This window comes from Myotis myotis, unplaced genomic scaffold (assembly GCF_014108235.1).
Source record: "Myotis myotis isolate mMyoMyo1 unplaced genomic scaffold, mMyoMyo1.p scaffold_m19_p_6, whole genome shotgun sequence".
Taxonomy (NCBI): Eukaryota; Metazoa; Chordata; class Mammalia; order Chiroptera; family Vespertilionidae; genus Myotis; species Myotis myotis.
Window position 1 is genome coordinate 35,020,474 of NW_023416368.1, and position 20,982 is coordinate 35,041,455.

Here is a 20,982-nt window from a genome sequence, read left to right on the forward strand (position 1 = left end):
AGCAGTTTAGGAAAAAAATTATGAATCACAAGAAATGAAGTTACATATTCAAAAACTTAAGGAAACCTTTACTACATTGACATATTTAGCAATATCATCATCACTAATAAAAGCAAATTTAGAACTGGACACCATTTCGAAGCTTTGATAGCGCTCCCGGCACTTTTGGTGAAAGACAGGAGGAGCGCGATCGCGCTCCCCAGCACTCTAGAGGTTAAAAAGAAGCATCTACATATATTGGGGACAGGGATCTATATAATTTAATTAGATTAATCATGTTTTCAAACCTTTTCTATGCTGATTGATATTTTACCAGTTCTGTTATTGTTTACTGAGAGAGTTGTGTTTTACTTATGTTATTTCTACAAATATATAGGATTTGTCTATTTCTTATAGTTTTATCATTTTTTTAATTTACATATGTTTTATACATAATATTATATCAGTTTTAGATGATTTGATACATGTGTATTTTTTTAAATGATAACTACAGTAAGTCTAGTTAGCATCCGTCACCATACAGCGATTTTATATATCACACACACATAATTTTTACATAAGAAAGTGTTGCCGAAACCGGTTTGGCTCAGTGGATAGAACGTCGGCTTGCGGACTGAGAGGTCCCAGGTTCGATTCCGGTCAAGGGCATGTACCTGGGTTGTGGGCACTTCTCCAGTGGGAGATGTGCAGGAGGCAGCTGATCGATGTTTCTCTCTCATCGATGTTTCTAACTCTCTATCTCTCTCCCTTCCTCTCTGTAAAAAAAATCAATAAAAAATATAAAAAAAAGAAAAAAAGAAAGTGTTGAAATATCTGGAAAAATTTTTTTTTTTTAATTTTCCTTCAGTTTTCCTTCAATAAATCTGAAGTTAGGCACTATAAATCTAAAAGCTGTCCAATCTCCTCACAATTTAAAACATAAGTTATATATTTTTTTGGTCAGGAAAAGGCTTCAAATAGCTCCTCTAACTGTCCGACATCTACACCAAATCCTGAAGCTTCAAAGCCTCGGAGAACAAAGCTTACCTTTGATGACAGGTGAGATAAATTAAGATTTTTTTTATGCAAGAAATCAGGCCAGTCAGCATATAAGAAATTCATTTTAATTTCTGTCATTGACTAGAAGAATTCATACTGTGATCTACAGAATAATTGGCTTTTAATTTGAAAGGCACCCACTAGCCCCAAGTATTGTTCCTCTGAGTTAACTCTATGACTCTAGTTGGGAATGTGAATGATGTGTCTTCTGGTAGAACCTTATTGCTGCTGATATGACTGTTTAAAATAAGGGCTTTCTTAAATATGTAAGAATAATGTTGGGTTTTCCCCTCCATTTTGATAAGAGATTATTTCTCGTATTTAATCTTTTATTTACTCTAAAGTTCTCAAACAACTTGGGTAAGTTAATATTAGGGAGCTTGATTTCTGTTTTGCCATGAGTTGGCCAATACTATTTATGCTCAGTGTAAACATCAGGAAAATAGTGAATCAAATGTTTTAGTAATTGCTCATTTTCTTGAGGACATGAAAACTGAGGGATGCTAGAGATTTAAATGAACTATTGCCATCTTATGAAAAATTTACCACATTATTTACAATAAAAATTTACATTGCAGAAGTTATTCAGCAGACCATTATTTACAAGAAGCAAAAAAGCTAAAGCATAATGCAGATGCATTGGTATGTAAACATTCTCTTCACATTTATATATTTAATTAGATTTAATTAAATCTTCACTTGTTTGTTTCCATGCCACATCAGTGCTGCTCTCATTATTTTTTTCTTCTTTCTTCAGTCTGACAGGTTTGAGAAAGCTGTATACTATCTTGATGCTGTGGTATCTTTCATTGAATGTGGGAATGCATTAGAGAAAAATGCTCAGGAATCCAAATCCCCATTTCCTATGTATTCGGAGACAGTGGAGCTCATCAAGTAAGTGGGAAAACTTGCCATATCATTGGCAATATTATTTCTCTGGTCTATCTAGGAAGGGGTTGATATAACTATACAGTCATGCACTGCATACCAACATTTTGGTCAGTGATAGACCACATAAGATTATAATGGGGCCGAAACCGGTTTGGCTCAGTGGATAGAGCGTCGGCCTGCGGACTGAAAGGTCCCAGGTTCGATTCCGGTCAAGGGCATGCATGTACCTGGGTTGTGGGCACATCCCCAGTAGGAGATGTGCAGGAGGCAGCTGATCGATGTTTCTCTCTCATCGATGTTTCTAACTCTCTCTCTCCCTTTCTCTCTGTAAAAAAATCAATAAAATATATTTTAAAAAAAAAAGATTATAATGGGACTGAAAAGTTTTTATCACCTAGCATTGTGCATCTGTGATAATGTCACAGCACAATGCCTTATTTGTTTATAGTGATGCTGGTGTAAGCAAACCTACTGCACTTGCCCATCTTGTATAAAAGTATACCATATACATATTACTTAATGATGGCAATGTTACTGGTTTATGTGTTTACTTCTTATCGTTATTTTAAAGTATACTCGTTCTACTTACATTAAAAAAAATTTACTGTAAAACAAACAGTATGACGTGTTATATGTCTTATGTTTACCCCATCTTTTGATTGCATTGTTTTCTCTTGCACTTGATTTAATCTTGTGTTATTTTGTACAGTAACATGCTGCTGTACAGACTTGTAGCCTAGGAACAATAGGCTACACCATGTAGCCTAGGTCTGTGGTAGGCTATACTATCTAGGTTTGTGTAAGTGAGCACTGTGGTGTTCCCACATGATGAAATCGCCTAACAACATGAACATATCCCTGTCGTTAAGCAGCATGACTATATATAATAGAGCTAAGGAAGATGCTTAATCCTTTATTGTCCTTGGATAAGGAGAATTAGATACTTCAATGGGTATTTTTGCCTTTATGTAGGTTAGAGTCTAATGTTTTAAGGACTAAGGTAGTCAGAAGATTAAGTTAAAATACTGTGTCACTTGTTTGTTATTTTAACTCACAGATACACTATGAAGCTAAAGAATTACTTGGCACCAGATGCTACAGCTGCAGATAAAAGACTCACAGTACTTTGGTAAGTGTTGTGTATTCTAACCTCTGCTGAATGTCAGGCAGCTCTCTAGTAGACTGTGCTGTGTATGTGCTTCTGAAAATTATCCTTGAATCAACATTCTATAACCCAGTCATAAATCTATTCTTGATGGGTAAGGTAGAAAATAACTCAATATTCCTATTGAAAGGTTTTAATAGTTGTCAGTCTCTGATCCATTGCCCTCTTGATAAAAGTCTTGGGAGAGTGGGATTAATACGAACTCTAATTGTCTTAAATGGTTACTTTTCCAGGCTCTTTTTTTTTTATATCCTCTCTCTCCATTCACATATACCTTTCCTCGGGAAGCAAATGTTTAGTTTTCTCAGAATAAAGAAAGTGGTTTGTTTGCTTTTATTTCAGGGAGATGTAGCAGTTCATTTGTTATAGTTATTTATCTGGCACTATGTTTAACAGCTGGGAATGTAGCTGTGTATGGAACTGACATGGTCCTCTTTATCATAGTGTCTGTCTACTGTGAGGAGACAGACATTAATCAGATAATCACAACTATATGAATTAAGTAGTTTGAAAGAAAAGTATATGTAATGGAAAGAATAGAGTATAGGGAGACCTAGTCTTTAGGTAGAGGGAACATATGTAAGGGCTGAATAGTGGAAAGAAACTGGAAACTATAGAAGAAGCAAAAGAAGACCAGTGAGCCTTAGCTGGTTTCACTCAGGGGATAGAATGTAGGCCTGCAACTGAAGGATCCTGGGTTTGATTCCAGTCAAGGGCATATACCTTGGTTGCAGGCTCGATTCCCTGGCCCTTGTTCGGGGCACATGTGGGAGGCAACTAATTGATATGTCTCTCTCACATTGATGTTTCTCTCTTTCTGTCTCTCCCCCTCCCTTCTACTCTCTAAAAATCAATGGAAAACTATCCTTGGGTGAGGATTAACAAACAAACAAAAAGAAGACCAGTGAGAAGTGAAAGTGACTGAAGCCATGTTAAGGCTTATATGTATTTCCTCAGAGTTGTAATATTTATAGTTGAGTTTCCTAGTTTTTGTTGTTTAATTTTAGATTACTTAGAATTTGATCTATTGAGTCTGCCCCTCAATTTTTAAGTGCATATGTTACAATGACATGTTGGGTCCTGTGGGTGAGGTTTTAATTTTTGAATGTCAGCAAATAGGAAGCTAGCCCTAGGTATCTTTCCCTTCCTTCTCCTCTCGAGGGCATGTGTCAAAACTATCTTTTGGTTTTGCCTAAGAGTTAGTGCTGTTGACTTTATGCCTTGGTCTGCTCATATGAGCCAATTCTATACTCTTGCACATGATTCAAAACTTGTACAGATGAGGCCAGAGTGTATTGTCCTGTAAATAAACTGCCCTTTTCCATTGATTAGCCTGAGATGCCAGTCTCTGCTGTACCTGAGGCTATTCAAACTGAAGAAGGAAAATGCTCTGAAGTACTCAAAGACATTGACAGAGCACCTGAAGGTAAGTGTGCCAAAGAGGAGGGTCCATTTGCCAGGAGACAAAATTTATAGTCTTCTATCCCTACTCCAGAAGTGCCCTCATGTTTTACCTGCCATGGCAAGGGAGGAGCTACTGTTTGGGAACTTCCAAATAAGTTTGAGGTTTCTTGTAAGTTTTTAAATGCACATATATCTGATTGTAGAACCTATGTAGCATTATTCAGTAGCTCTTAACATTTCATTAGATGTAGCCTATTTTTATCATGAAACCTAATTTATACTTGTAAAATGGTCTCTTGTTTTTACTACCATCTTTCCTTAGACGACTTATAGTTTTCTAAAATGTCTTCGTTATTTCCTTTACTAGAAACACATAAATCTTCCTCAAATTCTGCCCTAATTATGATTTGGAACCCTTCAGTAGCTTACCATTGCCTACAGGATCAAGCCCAAGTTTTTTACCTGACGTATAAGGTCCTCAAGATCTTTCTCTCTCTTGTTCCTCATCTAAACCTGTGCTCCAGGTTAACTTTATGGGTCTCATACATTATCTTTTCTGCAGCCTTTGCATGTGTAATGACTCCCTTCTCCCTTCTTCTTTGTCAGTCTCTTACTCGTTCGTTGTGTCTCACGTAAGTCCTGCAGAACACTCCAGCTCTTACCTATAACTTCTTTCTATTGACATTTACACACACACTGCCGGAAGCCGGTCCATCCTTGCTGCTTGACACAGTCGCTGCAGGATAGAAACATCTGCACAGCATATGTTTCAAGGGACCTGGCGTATATAGCATACTGTTCTTAATATGTTTGCTCCCCTTAGCGCTGTGTGTTTTAACCAAGGTCACCTCTCCGAGAAAGGTTGTTTCCCCAGGTAGGGATTTTTCCCTGAAGTTAGGGAGGGGATGAAACTCCTTAACTAAGTGCCAGGCGGGTAGTTAATCACTTTAACTACAATCATGCTTAAGCTACATAATCTTTACTCCCTGGAATGGAGATAAGAAACGTCCTAACCTTTGTAATAGAAATTGACAGGATTAAAATCAACTGGTATAAATACGGATGTAACAAGACAATAAACAGCAGAACCTCTCTGGAGATCCAGACCAGAACTTGGCTGGAGATCCTGGCTAGGCTGCTGATCAACTGAACACTGTCTCCGTGTCCTTCCTTCTTCGCCGACTCCGTCTACGCCTTTGGGAACCCCTGGACCTGCTGGGGTTGGACCCCGGCAACACACACACACATTTTGGTTTTTAATTTCCAAGGCTTCTTTTTTTTTTTTTTTTTAATTTTTAATTTTTAATTTTTTATTTTTTTTTTAATTAAATCTTTGTTGTTCAGATTATTACATTTGTTCCTCTTTTTTCCCCCCCATAACTCCCCTGCTCCCAGTTCCCGCCCCACCCTCCGCCCTCACTCCCACCCACTGTCCTCATCCATAGGTGCATGATTTTTGTCCAGTCTCTTCCCGCATCTCCCACACCCCTTTCCCCCCCAAGAATAGTCAGTCCATTCCCTTTCTATGTCCCTGATTCTATTATAATCACCAGTTCATTCTGTTCATCAGATTATTTATTCATTTGATTCTTAGATTCACTTGTTGATAGATGCATATTTGTTGTTCATAATTTGTATCTTTACCTTTTTCTTCCTCTTCCTCTTCTTAAAGGATACCTTTCAGCATTTCATATAATCCTGGTTTGGTGGTGATGAACTCCTTTAGCTTTTCCTTATCTGTGAAGCTCTTTATCTGACCTTCAATTCTGAAAGATAGCTTTGCTGGATAAAGTAATCTTGGTTGTAGGTTCTTGGTATTCATCACTTTGAATATTTCTTGCCACTCCCTTCTGGCCTGCAAAGTTTCTGTTGAGAAATCCACTGACAGTCGTATGGGTATTCCCTTGTAGGTAACCGAGTTTCTTTCTCTTGCTGTTTTTAAGATTCTCTCTTTATCTTTTGCTCTTGGCATTTTAATGATGATGTGTCTTGGTGTGGTCCTCTTTGGATTCCTTTTGTTTGGGGTTCTCCGCGCTTCTTGGACCTGTAAGTCCATTTCTTTCACCAGGTGGGGGAAGTTTTCTGTCATTATTTCTTCAAATAGGTTTTCAATATCTTGCTCTCTCTCTCATCTTCTGGCACCCCTATAATTCTGATGTTGGTACGCTTGATGCTGTCCCAGAGGCTCCTTACACTATCCTCGCATTTTTGGATTCTTTTTTCATTTTGCTTTTCCGGTTAGGTGTTTTTTGCTTCCTCGCATTTCAAATCATTGACTTGATTCTTGCGCTCCTCTGGTCTGCTGTCGGGAGTCTGTATAATATTCGTTATTTCAGTCCGTGTATGCTTAATTTCTAGTTGGTTCCCCAATATAAGATCGAGGGTCTCATTAGTTTTCTTGTAGATCTCATTAAGTTTATCGGCGGCTTCTAAACAGTTCTTGAGAGACCTTAAAAGTGTGGTTCTGAACTCTATATCCTCCATTGACAATTTTGTCCTGTTTCTTTGTCTCCGCATTTTGTTATGCTTCCTTGGTGCACCCCCTAGTGGTCTTTGTTCGCAGTCTTATTGTTAAATCTTGATTGTTGTAGCTAATACCAGGGAGGGTTTGACCTCCAGGCCAAGTGGCTATGAGAATCAGCTGTGTCAGCAGTGAGAGAACTTCTGTCCTCTAGGGAGGTACTAATCTAGCCTTTGCCTGAGGCTATCCGGCAAATGCCTCTGTGCAGGGCTTGGGCGGGGCAGGTCGCACAGGATCAACAGGGTGGGCCGGAGAGAGCAGTTATGGCGGCTCTCAGTCCTGTCCCCAGGGGCTCTGCCTCTCTGAGTCGCAGCACCCACTGCAAAGCTCAGAGAGAAAGCTGCACTCGCTCTGACCGAAGCCAGACAGTCCCGCTTCTCCTGCTTGAGTCTGGGTTCCTAAAGACTCGCCTGTATCTGGAGCTCAGAGTCTGCGACTCCCTCCCAATTGAAAACGCCAACCGTGCCCTCCGCTGCCAGCCCGCTTCGCACACTCCGCACCTCAGAATTTGACTTCAGCACTGCGCCTCCTCTGAGTGTCCGTATGCGTTTCTCTTTCCTCCTAGTTGTAGGACTTCCACTCAGCCAGCGGTCCTGTGGTTTTGGGTGATGTCCCTTCCGTCTTTAGTTTCACTTTTAAAGTAGTTGTTCAAAGCAGCAAACTCCGGCGTTAACCTATGCCGCCATCTTGGTTCTCTTAAGCCTAGTTTTCTCCAAGGCTTCTTAAGATCAGTTCTGGCCCAGTGCTTGAATATATTTAGTACTTTATAAGTAGTGTTGTTGTTTTTTAAATTTTTGTTAAGTACATTTTATTTTCTCCACAGAATTCTTATAATAATTCTCAAGCACCATCACCTGGCTTGGGAAGGTAGGTCTATTTTATTCTATAAAATATTATTTGTGACAAGTTTATTTTTATATAAAAGTGGAATGGTTAGGGTCTAATTTCCAAAAATGATAAGATGACAACCTTTTAAAAAATGAAAACTATCTCTAAGTATTTTTAAATATTTTATCTTTTTTATAAATTGAAATAAGATAATAAACATAATCTTACAAAGATTAGAGAGGAGGGGACATTTCACCTGCAGAAATCTGAGTTATTTTACAGCACTTTAACTCTTCTCACAGGTTGATTTCTGTAACTACTTGGGTTTATATCACAGTGGGTTTATCTTTACTAAATTCTCAACAATGCCAGAATTTAATAATCGAGGCATGATTGTGGTTTCTCCTCCACCTCCACATCACTTTATCCCACTCTCCCCCCAAAAGGGGAAAAATATATAAATCATCTTTTTTGGGGATAAGTTTATTCACTTAGTATGTTTGTGTTAATTGACATTTTATCTCTGCCCTTATGTATTATCGTAACCAAATTATAGTGCCAAAAGTGCAGGTAAAAATTTTTCTTTTTTTTAAACAATTTTTTAAAGTTCTCACCTGAGGATATGTTTTTATCTATTTGAGAGAGAGGGGAAGGGAGAGAGAGAAACATCAATCTGAGAGAATCAAGATGAGAGAGAAACATCTATCTGTTGTCTTCTATATGGGGTGTGCCCCAATTGGGGAATGAACCTACAACCCAAATATGTGCCCTGAATCGGGAATTGAACCACAACCTATTGGTTTCGGAATGATGTTCAACTAACTGAGCCACACCAGGGCTAGATAAAAATATTCTTAACAAATAGCTCCCCCCACCACCACCTCCAACTTTTGTTTGACTTTTCTTTTTTTATTTATGATCTTGGGCATTTTCACAAATTTTAGTACTAAAATGAACCTGCCAGCTTTCAACATGTGTTTTCTAAAAAATATTTAATTGACAGAATCTTGAGATGATTACAGTTGATTAGGAAAGCTGTCTCTTTGTCAGCTCTGAATAACTTGGTTAAACTACAAAAGTACCAGAAATTATGGAATTAAAAATAAGATGTTCCCATTTACTACTGCAATTTTTTTCTTTTGGGTGCTAAATTATTCATTCCACCCAACTTTTCACAAAACAGTTTGAAAAGTACCTAAATATATAATCCCATTGAAAGTGTCGGACTGGGAGTGAGGCAATCTAACTTATGAACTATAGTACTAGCATTTCTTTCCCATCTCTTGTTCTGTTGCCATTTATTAAAACAAAGCATCCAGATAAAATGATAATTCACAGTGGTCTTTAGTGAGTGAAGTACTTATTTAAAAGAAATTATACTTCCCTGGGAACCCTTCAAGTTTGAAAGAATCTTTAAATTTTAAAAACCTTCATATGGGCTCTTCCTAAAAGCCCGTATTACATTGATTTTGTCATGTTCACTATAACCATATGAATAAATTTCCTGTTTCTTTATGTGTAGCAAAGCTGTTGGGATGCCTTCCCCTGTTTCTCCAAAGCTGTCGCCAGGCAATTCAGGAAATTATTCTTCTGGGGCCAGTAGTGCTTCAGCAAGTGGTTCTTCAGTGACCATTCCACACAGGATCCACCAGATGGCAGCCAGCTATGTTCAGGTTACATCTAATTTCCTCTATGCCACAGAAATTTGGGACCAAGCTGAGCAGCTTTCCAAAGAACAAAAAGGTAGGATGGTCTCTGGAGAAACTTTGAGGGGTGGAATTGTTAAAAGGAACTTTTATGGCCCAGTTAAGTAAGTGTCTGGTCTGCATTTTTAGTTTATCATCTAGTTTATTAGTGTAGAGTTAATGATAACCAGTTTGCCTTTGTTCTGATATATTAAATGTTGTTCGTACTATAAAAGTAATAAAACAGGATGTTCTGTTCTAGGATGATTAACAGTAAAATTAGCTATAGGATAGGATCACATCCAGACAACGTATACATATTGGATATTATAAGAAAGCATGTTTGTATTAGATTTTTAGGTATATTGTAAGAAACTTCATGTGATGAAAGAGACTACAAAAAGAATAGATTTCTAGCATTTCTTTTGAATTTAATTTTCAATCTTCACATGAGGATATTTTTCCCCCTTTTTTTTTTTGGAGAGAGTGTAGAGGGGGGTGGAGGGGAGAGAAAGAAACATTGAGAGAGAGACGCATCGATTGGTTGCCTCCTGCACGAGCCCCGATCAGGGCAGAGACTGAACCTGCAACCCAGGTTATGTGCCTTTGACTGGGAATTGAATCTAAGACCCTTGGTGCTTGGGCCGACACTCTAACTATTGAGCAACCCAGCCAGGGCATCTAGCATTTTATAATATTAGATCATTTGAGGCTTGCACTTCAAGTTTATCTCCCAAATTAAAAACAATGAGAATTATAAAGAATTTAAAGACCTTAAGAAAAAGTACTATATAAATACCATGTTATTTTAGTAGATTTTATTAGTATGTATGTGTGTGTGGCATCTATTCAGATAGATCCTTTGTAAAGAAACACTAAAGTAGCCCTAGCGGGTTTGGCTCATTGGATAGAGCATCGGGTTCAAGTGAAGGGCACATGCCCAGGTTGCAGGCTCAATCCCCAGTAGGGGGCATGCAGGAGGCAGCCAATGAATGATTCTCTCTCATCATTGGTGTTTCTGTCTCTCTCTCCCTCTCCCTTCCTTTCTGAAATCAATAAAAATATATTAAAAAAGAAAAGAAAAAGAAAAAGAGCCGTAACCGGTTGGCTCAGTGGATAAGAGTGTCGGCCTGCGGACTGAAGGGTCCCAGGTTTGATTCTGGTCAAGGGCATGTACCTTGGTTGCGGGCACATCCCCAGTAGGGGGTGTGTGGGAGGCAGTTGATCGATGTTTCTCTCTCATCGATGTTTCTAACTCTCTATCCCTCTTCCTTCCTCTCTGTAAAAAAAATCAATAAAATATATTTTTTTAAAAAAAGAAATACTAAAGTAGTCAATCAGGTGTCCTTTTGTCACAACGTACATTTGAATACTGATAGTATGAACAGATAATCAGATGAAAATGAAAGATTCCTATCCCTAAAGAGGGGTGTGACAGATCAATGGAAGGGGAACCTCAATATTTAACAAAGTTGTGTTTTTAATGTGTTTCTAATATTTTAAATATTGTCAGTACTGCTCAGGAAAGGTTACAAATCTGAAATTTTTCAGTCACACCCCTACTTTACTTTTTTAAAAAAATATATTTTTATTGATTTCAGAGAGGAAGGGAGAGGGAGAGAGAGATAGAAACATCAATGATGGATCGGCTGCCTTCTGCATGGGATTGAACCCGTAACCCAGGCATGTGCCCTGGCCGGTAATCGAACCGTGACCTCCTGTTCTTAGGTCAACACTCAACCACTGAGCCATGCCGGCTGGCACCCCAGCTTTACTTTCTGTTCTTCTCCCTGATGTGAGTTTGTAGCCTCTTTCTTCCTTTTCTTTTCTTCCTTTTTCCCCTTTTTGCATGGTAGTTTTCCACCATTGACTAAAGCAGTGGTTCTCAACCTTCCTAATGCCGCAACCCTTTAATACAGTTCCTCATGTTGTGGTGACCCCCAATTTCATTGTTACAAATTGAACATAATTAAAGCATAGTGATTAATCACAAAAACAATATGTAATTATATATGTGTTTTCCGATGGGCGACCCCTGTGAAAAGGTCGTTCAACCCCCAAAGGGCTCGCGACCCACAGGTTGAGAACCGCCGGACTAAAGGAAACAGCTTCAACAACACAACATTTTGCTAACCATGTTCCATCTTTCCTTGCCACTCATTCTTTTCCTGGAGTATTTTAAAGCAAATACCCATGCCGGGGTTCTTGTTCCAGTATCAAGAGTCCAGAGACAAGCATAATTTTGAAAGGCATTTGGGAGTCAGAGGAGCTTAGCTTAAAGGAAACTAAGATCTAAGGTCTAAGTTCTTAAAGTCTAAGGTCTAAAAGGTCTCCTTGTCTCAGGACCCCATGCTTTTTATTAATACAAATTGTCCTGAGGTGAGGCAGAGATATACACTTCAAAAGGTCAGGGTTTCATACAGAGTCCATTGTCAGAATGGGGGAATTAGCCTACAGCTGTTCAGGTGTTTGGCCAGTAGGAGGCAATAACATGTAGATTAAGATGCCCTTTAGCTGTCTGGCAGCCAAGCAATAATCCCTTTTCAGGTTTGGGGAAATGCCCTCAGCCATTCCCAGATGCAGCCCTGCTGTCATGCTGGAATTGGTTTCTGGCATATCCAGTTATGACATTGCACCTAAATACTTTGATATATATCTTTAGGTGATAGACTTTTCAAAAACATGATCACCATGCCTTTATCACAGCCACCCAAATTAATAATAATTACTTTAAATCATCATCTATCTAGTCTACCATCAGATTTTTCTGTTATCTCAAATATGCCCCTTTTTTAACAATGGGATTTGGTTTAGGCAGGATCTAAACATTCATTGATCAGTCTCAAGTATTTTGTTTTGGTTTTTGGTCATGTCATTGATGTCAAGGAGAAACTGGGCCATAGACTATATCATATTCTGGATTTGACTGATTGCTTTCTTATGGTATCATTTAGTTTGCTCTTCTCTGTCCCCTTTATTTCCTTCATACTGATAGTTACATCTGTTTTTTTTCTTTTTCCTAATCCTCACCCAAGGATATGTTCACATTGATTTTAAAGAGAGTGGAAGGGAGTAGGAGAGATAGTGAGTGAGAAACATCGGTGTGAGAGAAACATCGATCAGTTGCCTCCTGCATGTGCCCTAAGCGGGGATCAAATCCACAACCTGGCTATGTACCCTCACAGGGAATTGAACCTGCGACCTACATAGGATGATGCTCAACCAATGATGCTCAACACATTGGCCAGGGCTGATAGTTATATCTTGAGGCTTGATTAGTTAGACTTGAGTTTATTATTTTATTTTGAGTTTATTATTTTAGATAAGAATGTTTCATAGTTGGCACTCTAGATTTTCTATTACATCATAGTATAAGGTGTGCAATGATTATCTCTTTTCTAGTGATAATAAGATCTGACTATTGATTCATTTATATGGTATCAGCCTGACTCAGTTTAATGTAAGATTCCCTATTAATCTTTAACTTCATGCTTTTAGCACTCATTCATGATCACTACTTATATTTATTAAAATGCATCAGGAATTTTCTGTTCTGATATTCCTGCTACATTAATTAGCTGGAATTCTATAAAGAGGACCCTTTTCTTCTCAACTATTTAATTACTTCTTGCCTTATTTAAGTAGGCTGAGAGCTTTATCGTGAGAATGACCCCTTTTTCTGTGCATGTATATCAACTGTCTTTGTTGTCTGAGTCCTACATCCCTTTATCTTCTCCCAAAATTGCATTGGGATCAAATGTTAGGATACTGTTTTACTCTCCTCCTCTCTACACCCACCTCACATGTACATCAGCCTGTATTTGTTCACTTAGGAAGAATTCTTTTATTTCTGTCCCTTATATTTTTAAACTACTGTCTATAACATGGGATGTTGCATGGCATATGATTACAGCAGAAAGGTTGGATACAGGCTGTCAAAAGTGTCTAAACCTTACGTGGCGCCCTAGCCAGTTTGGCTCAGTAGATAGAGCATCAGCCTTCGGACTGAAGGATTCCGGGTTTGATTCCAGTCAAGGGCACGTACCTCGGTTGCAGGCTTGATCCTCGGCCCTGGTCTAGGAGGCAGCCAATCAATGTGACATTGGTATTTATCTCTCTCTCTGCCTCTCCCCCTCCCTTCCACTCTCTCTAAAAATCAATGGAAAAATTTCCTTGGGTGAGGATTAACAAAATAAAAATAAAAATAAATAAGCTTCACAGGAGCTCTTACCGGGAAACATGCTTCTTATACAAAAACAGTACACAGAGATTGTTTTTGAGTAATAATAGCACATTGTGGTACTAGGTCTCTATTTTAATAATGTTTACTGCATACTAACAATTTATAATTTCCATCAGTGAAATTCTGCTTACTTATATAACACTTAATTCCTGATCATATAGTTCTTTGAAATATTTTGTGACTTAGGGGAAATATAACTTGAGACTATGGGATGGCTTGTTCTAAGACACGGAGAGTTATTTTAGTTTAACACATTGTTTGCGGGTAGTTTTTTATCGCGCGCTAACAGGTGGCGCGGGCCATTTTTGCTAATTTTTTGCACAAATGGCAACATTCAGTAAAATTACGATAACTTTAGTTTACGTATTTATACGTTACCCGCATTCTACCGCTAGTCTATAAAAAACATATTAATACGTGTCCCATGCTCTACTACACTGGTAGAATGTATAAATACGTAAAACGTATAAATACGTTTCCCGCATACAATGTGTTAAGAGGGTGTGTTTTTTTACTTCATATGAATACTATTTTACAGTCTAGACTAAAAATTTTAAAGCAATGTACATCATTTAATGAGTGTTTTTCATTTTCTAGAATTCTTTGCTGAACTGGATAAAGTAATGGGCCCTCTCATCTTTAACGCAAGCATCATGACAGACCTAGTTCGTTACACCCGGCAGGGACTGCACTGGCTTCGCCAGGATGCCAAGTTGATATCTTGAACTGAACACATTCTTGTTGCCTCTGATTCTCTCCACAACACTGTGTTACATCATGAAGGAAAACTGCCATAACATGCCACCTAGTCAACACTAAGAATGAGGAATGGTGTTCTCCTCCCTTGTTCATGTGTTATTGTTTTTTATAGCCCAAAGCCATCATGCCAGTTGACCCTGTCAATATTCCCAATATGAAAAATTATTTAAATGCTTTTAAATCTGCAGCATATTGATAAGATGGTTTCGGTGATCTTTATTAATAAGATTGAAATTCCAATTGCAATTCTTAAGTAATCGAAATTTTATTTATTTTAATTTTTTTAATTTAAGATCCCACATTGGGGCTAGTTTAAAACTTCATTATTTCTGCCTATAAATTTATCCTGTTAAATATTTAGCATAAATGTAATGTAGGCATTTTTATTTATATACTTTGGGAGCTTTGTTACCAATTAATGTCTTTTTGTGGTCGCTCTTCTAAGAGTAACAGTTGGTTCATCTAAAATATGGACATGTTCTTTCTATACCTACTACCTGATAATATTTCAAATATTAACTACAATTTTATTAATGCAGAATTTATACTTAATATTAAGGATATTCTACATATGAAAATCACTTAAATATGAGAAGATAGCATTCTACATGGGTGTAAAATATGTCTGATTTGGTATGCATTATTTCAAGAACTGTGAACATGTGTTGATAACACTAATAATCACAAGGTGACTACAACTTGCATTTAATGCATTACAGAAGAGGGCAGGCAGACTTTCTAGGAGAAGCATATCAAATGAAGGGTTTTATAAAAGGACAATCTTGAACTTTATGGATTTTACTAAAACCATGTGGTGGTGGTGGTGGGTTTTTTTGTTTTTTTGTGCTAATTATTAAAATTTAAATAGTGTAAGTTACTGTTGAGCAAAGGATGATCCAACTCCTGAAAGTTGCTGCCTATATCTTTTTCATTAATGATATTTAAAGGGTAAAATCTCTCTCGGAATTCTTATATAAATATTCTTCCACACTAGATTGTGATGCTCTGATAGGAGCATGCAGTGACTGATACAGGAATGGGCTAGAGCTTTGGTGTCTGTGCTTTTGTTATACAACTTAGAGTTCTAATGCCTGATGTAGAGATGATGAATTTCTCCTTTTAAACCTGTTTTGTAATTAGTCCCTTTGTATTATGAAGGCCCTCTTCAATTATATATGTTTCTGATAGGATCAGAAAATTCACACTAGAAAAGTACCTAACTTGGTTCAATGTGAGCTCTTGGGAAGGGGTGGGGAGTAGGGGTATTGCTTAAGAAGCCAGCTCTATAAGAGTTGTACCTTTTCCTATAAGGTGCATATAAGAGTCAAAGGTGAGAAATATTTCCTCTATCTTGTTTTAGTGCCCCTATCATGTCTGGTGTGCCTTAAATCTTACCTTTAAATGAAGACTCTGGACTGTTTACAGATGAAGTTTTATACTAGGACCAGATCACCCATATGGTTGATCACCTGCAGTAACCATGTTAAATTCTCTCTTCTTTTACACCTTTAGGGTCACATAAAGGATTAATTATTTCAGAAAAGCTAATGCTTTTGTACATGACTTAGTCAAACCTATTGGGTAATGCTGTTTCAAAAAATAGTTTGTCCTTCTCCCCATTCTAAAAATGAATCCACCCAGTCAGAAAAAAAGGATTATCCTGATATTTATAGATAATTGCTAAGGCTTGAAATGGGAAAGAAGGGATAGAAAATCTCCAAGCCCAGTGGTGCAGTGAATTCTGTTTTCGAGTCTCTTTTACACTTATTTCTGAAGCTAGAGAACTTTCATTGTCCTGTGGCTTCATATTTCTAGAGCTGCTTAACTGTTTTGTACCTCAAGTTGTTTCTGCACATCCTTGAAGAATGATATCTATAAATTGCGTTGACCACCTTTTTCCCTTGGAGAAATTGCCTCTGATATCTTAATATTTTAGGAACAGTTTTCTTTAAGAGGACAACGTCTCAGTGAGCATGGTAGTTATTCAGTGGGAAACTTTGCCACTGTTAATCCAGTAGACATAGGTCCTGACCTTCTGACTTCTCTGACCCTGATTCCTTTATTTGCAGTGATGTCCTAGAAATGGAAAAGGTATCCTCTGAGCTTTTAGATAGTCAGCAATAGGGGCCTGTGGGCACCTCTGAGTTCCAGTATGTTCTAATCTCTTCTGTGTCCTGAGAGGCAGCAGGAGCGTTTCTAGGGTCACACCAGCGTTTGGTTAAAGCAGAGTTTCCTGCATGTTTTATGGTGCTGCTCTAAGATACTCTTTCTCTAAAAACTGTGTCAATTCTGGGAGAGTGAGTTTGTCAAGCTTTTCACTGTGGTGGGTTTTTCCCACCAGGTAGTAATGGGCAGTGGATCAAAATCCTATCCTAAAGAATTGAATCTTTAAGGTAATGTTCTCTGGAAACACCACTCCTCTCCTGAGCCCACCTCAGAAGTTCTGTCTGCGTCTTCATCTGCTCCAGCACATACTTCGGACTCCTTTACAGGTGACCATTCCTCCTTCCTCAGTAGGTGTCTTCAGTGTTCTCCAACCATTTAAAACGGTATTTGACAAGTGACTAAAAACTTACTTAGTAGTCTGAAACTTGTACTTAATATATAGTTAATTCTAGAAATAGCAACTATTTAAAAACTACTCTGTTGACTGCTCTTTGTGACCACACTTGTATGAGTTAGCAGCCTATACCATTGGACTCTCTGTAGGCAACCAACCAGCAGATTGCAGTGGATGAAGTTGTTGCATAATAGCCTTGGTCAGTCTGGGTTGGGCTATGGGGAGCACTTCCCTCCAGCTGATTCTCAAACTTCTACAGTCCAGCCTAGGCCCAGTCTTGCTGGAGAGCATTTTGCCCGCTTCTTGCCTCAGTGCCACCTTTTTCTGGGCAAGTAGCCAAGAACTGACTTTAAAAGTAATGAGTACTTCCAATAAATTTACAATTATAGTTGCTGAAGAGTGGAGAAGGTTGACCATCACTAATTTAATTCTCCAAAGTAAAAAGCAATGTAGAGTAACGTGTGTACTTGTCCATACACGCCTGTGCGCTGAGGAGCTTTCGCACTGATGGCTCCTTAGGCATCTGGGCTGCACTTTGATACACTTGTGACTTTATTAGATTCACTGTTGTTGTTTTTCATTGTTGTTTCTTTTGAGTAAAGAAAGGTTTAATCAGCTCAGATAGCATCATTTCGTGTTTTATGACAGAAACTTTGCGAAGTTACCTTTTTTTTGAATGAGCTTGCATTGTGAAGCAAGTGCTTGCAAAAGGCACCTGTTCTAAATTAATGTTTTGACTCCATAGAGTTTCAGAGCGGCCAGTGGTCTCTCCAGTCCGAGATGCCTGTGTGCAGAGGAGAGGTAGCTGTGCACTCTTTTAGGTGTGAGGGTCTGCAACTTTGGATTTTAAAACTATGTACACATACACACTTTATATATATGTATGTATGTATGTATGAAAACATGAACTTAGTTTGTCAAAAATTGTGTGTTTAGTATTTTAGCTTAGTGCAACTATTTCCACATTATTTATTAAATTGATCTAAGACACTTTCTTGTTGACACCTTGAATAATGTTCAAGGGTGCAATGTGTATTCCTTTTAGATCTTAAAACTTAATTACTATGATTTGTAGTAAATTAACTTTTAAAATATATAGAGCCCTTTGTAGTATAATAGGGCTCTTACAGGGTGGGAAGGATTTTAATTTTCCAGTTGCTAATTGGACAGAATGGCCTCATGTATTTTGAATTATAGTAGTTTGCTTCTGGGTCTCAGGAACATCTACTTGGAATGACTGATTTTAGGCAGATTGTGGTGATGTTTTTTTAAAAACAACAAAACCTAAGAAAATTGGGAAAGCATTTCAAATCCATATAGACTCCTATAACTCGTGTTCCCTAATTAATGTGGAACACAGATTTCATTTCAGGTCATATATCAATGTGTTGGAGAGGCTGATTTTTTTCCAATAATAAATAATATTGCACATTTAAGGTTGCTATTCCATAAGATAAATAGAAGAGAGAAATATGGAATGACTTGGAATATGTAGTGACGAGAGACCAAATTGGTCATGTTTGTGAGTATATCTTTCACATACTCACTGAAGGAGAAATTCACTTTAGACACCCTGGACCCTAGAACCAAGCTGGTAAGTGACAGGAAGCAAGTTATTAATAGTTGGTAAAGCAGGTGCTGATTCTATTCAGTCGAACCCTGTGGTTAATTAAAAAGAACTTACTGTCTCCAGAAAAGGGAAAGGAAATGATATTTAAGTCTCTTCTTTTTGATAGATTTGGTCACAGAATAAGGCATCAGAATCAAATCTGAACCAAGTCTTGTAGATCTTCAGCATCATAAAATAGCAGCCTAAATCATCATCTTGTAATGGAAGTTGACTTTCGGGAATGTTGCCACTGACCTCTCCTTGCCACCATTGCTCAGCTAAGCGTAAATTGCCATTGCCATTCTTAAAAAGAAACAAAAGAGCTCTCTAAATGAGCAAAGCGGGGAGGGAGTGGGGGCTGGAACTCCCAGAAATTCTAGAAATAATTGAGTTTTGACCTCTATCTGCTTCCACGTGGAGTTTCTTTTCAGCTTTTAACCATTGGAATTTTCTACCTGCTTATATTTCTCTCTAGGAAAATATCTCTTTGGAAATGCTGCCTTTCAAATCAATGCCATAATTATTCATACTGTTGAGTTTGTTATAGCTGTTCAAGAAGTGTCCCTGTTTTACAGTTTTATGCACACACCTGGCAAATCATTGACATGAGCATTCAACAGTACTGGGGTTGGGTTAGGGTGGGGCTCACCAACAGAGCTGGCCCAAGTGGCAGTGCCTGAAAAGGCACCACTGTTGACCAGATGTGGGGTGGTAAGCACAGTTAGGAAAAATTCTATCTAGCCTCTAGCCTCCGTTAGAATGGTTTTAAGAAATTTTATATATGGAGGATAGAAATGCTTATATATTTATTGAAAGTCCTTTTATCTTATTTGAAATTAAAATTATTTGGCTAATAATGGTTTGATATCCAGGGAGGGTTTTGGAGGGGAGGTGTTGCCGCTGATAAAATTAGAAGGCTTGTTGATTCTACAGAAAGGTACTGTTAGTGTCTGTTGGATGCCGTTGTTTTGTACATGAACCAGATCTTTGTTTTACATTTCTTTTATCCAAAATATTTAGGCATCTGACATTTTCAACCAAAATTTCAATTATATACTGTGATTTTTATTTGTTGCAATATGTCAAAATTTCAGAGGTACTTTGGGGTTCAAAAGCTAGGATTTCTAAGTCAGTATGTGCATTTCACATAATAAAGCTGTTAATGGTGAGCAAAGTATTATATACTAACTAGATTTTTCCACATCTGTATAGTATATTATATGTATTTTGTGGTATTGAGATTATAGAAAGTTTAGAGTGTCAAACATGCGTTTAATGTGTATTTTTAAACAAATTTATGGCAATTAAAATATTTGGAGACAAGGGTATCACATTTCAATTTGTAAAGATCTTTTTAACTCTACTGTGTCATTAAGATGCTTTGTATAATGCCAAACCATAGCTGGAGAAACTAAGTTTAATAAATATCAAATAGATTTTCTGTATTAAAGTTTATAAACTGTCAATTCTCAGTTTACCCTTTATATGTAATTTCTGTTTTGTGTTTTAGGGCCCAGTACTACTTTTCTTTAAAAGTCTGGTTCTATTAGTCCAGGTCTCATTTTCTCATTACAGAAATTCTGCACTTTTGCTAGCCATGGGTCCCTTTGCATAGATCAGAATTCACCTTGCACTAACAGAAATCTCAGACAAACCCTTTTTGCTGTTTCTGTGCCTTGGACTTTTATTGTTTTACTAGCGGCTCAGTGCACGAATTCATGCACCTTGAAAGGAACTGTGGGCCACGAGGCTGCAGTGGGCATAGGGGCTGGTCTTGGCCCATCCTCCGCACCCTTGCCAGGCCCCTGATCCCCTATCTGCTGGCAGTCCTGCTTCCACTGCCGCAGCTCCCACTTGCTGATGGCACCGGCCTGGCTTGCACCCGCTAACAGCATCGAGTGATTGGGGCCAGTGCCAGCAGTGGGTGGGAGGGGGCCAGCCCTATCAGTGGGTGAGAGCGGCAGCTGCTGCCCCAATCACCCCTCAGGAGCAGGGGGAGGTGGAGAAGCCCTCAGGGGCGATCAGGGCCGCGCCACTTCCACCCGCTGATAGCCCCAAGCAATCAGGACTGGTGCCAAGTATGAGTGGCAGCTTTGGCGCTTGCTGCAGTGCAAGCGGGGCCGGTGCCAGCAGCAGGTGAGAGTGCTGGGTGGGATTGCGGCACATGGGCGCAAAGAATTTTCAGTAACCACCAGAGGCACTCCCCGATGACAGTGACTGTACCCCACCTTGGTCTGGCACCCTCACTTACCTGCCTCACCATCCCGTCACAGCCAATG

General features: G+C 38.5%; 1 protein-coding gene across 2 annotated transcripts in view; it reads left to right on the top strand.

Annotated features, from left to right (window-relative positions):
• The window catches only part of AFF4 (AF4/FMR2 family member 4), a 94,226-nt gene extending 74,057 nt beyond the window's left edge, over positions 1-20,169 (top strand). For both annotated transcript variants that reach the window (XM_036313707.1, XM_036313706.1), the window contains 8 exons: positions 944-1,038; positions 1,617-1,680; positions 1,796-1,932; positions 2,987-3,058; positions 4,427-4,520; positions 7,843-7,886; positions 9,370-9,590; positions 14,373-20,169. In XM_036313707.1, the coding sequence (XP_036169600.1) occupies positions 944-1,038; positions 1,617-1,680; positions 1,796-1,932; positions 2,987-3,058; positions 4,427-4,520; positions 7,843-7,886; positions 9,370-9,590; positions 14,373-14,500 (855 nt within the window). In that variant the 3' untranslated portion in view covers positions 14,501-20,169. The remainder of the gene's footprint in view (positions 1-943; positions 1,039-1,616; positions 1,681-1,795; positions 1,933-2,986; positions 3,059-4,426; positions 4,521-7,842; positions 7,887-9,369; positions 9,591-14,372) is intronic.
• Positions 20,170-20,982: the final 813 nt, after the last annotated feature.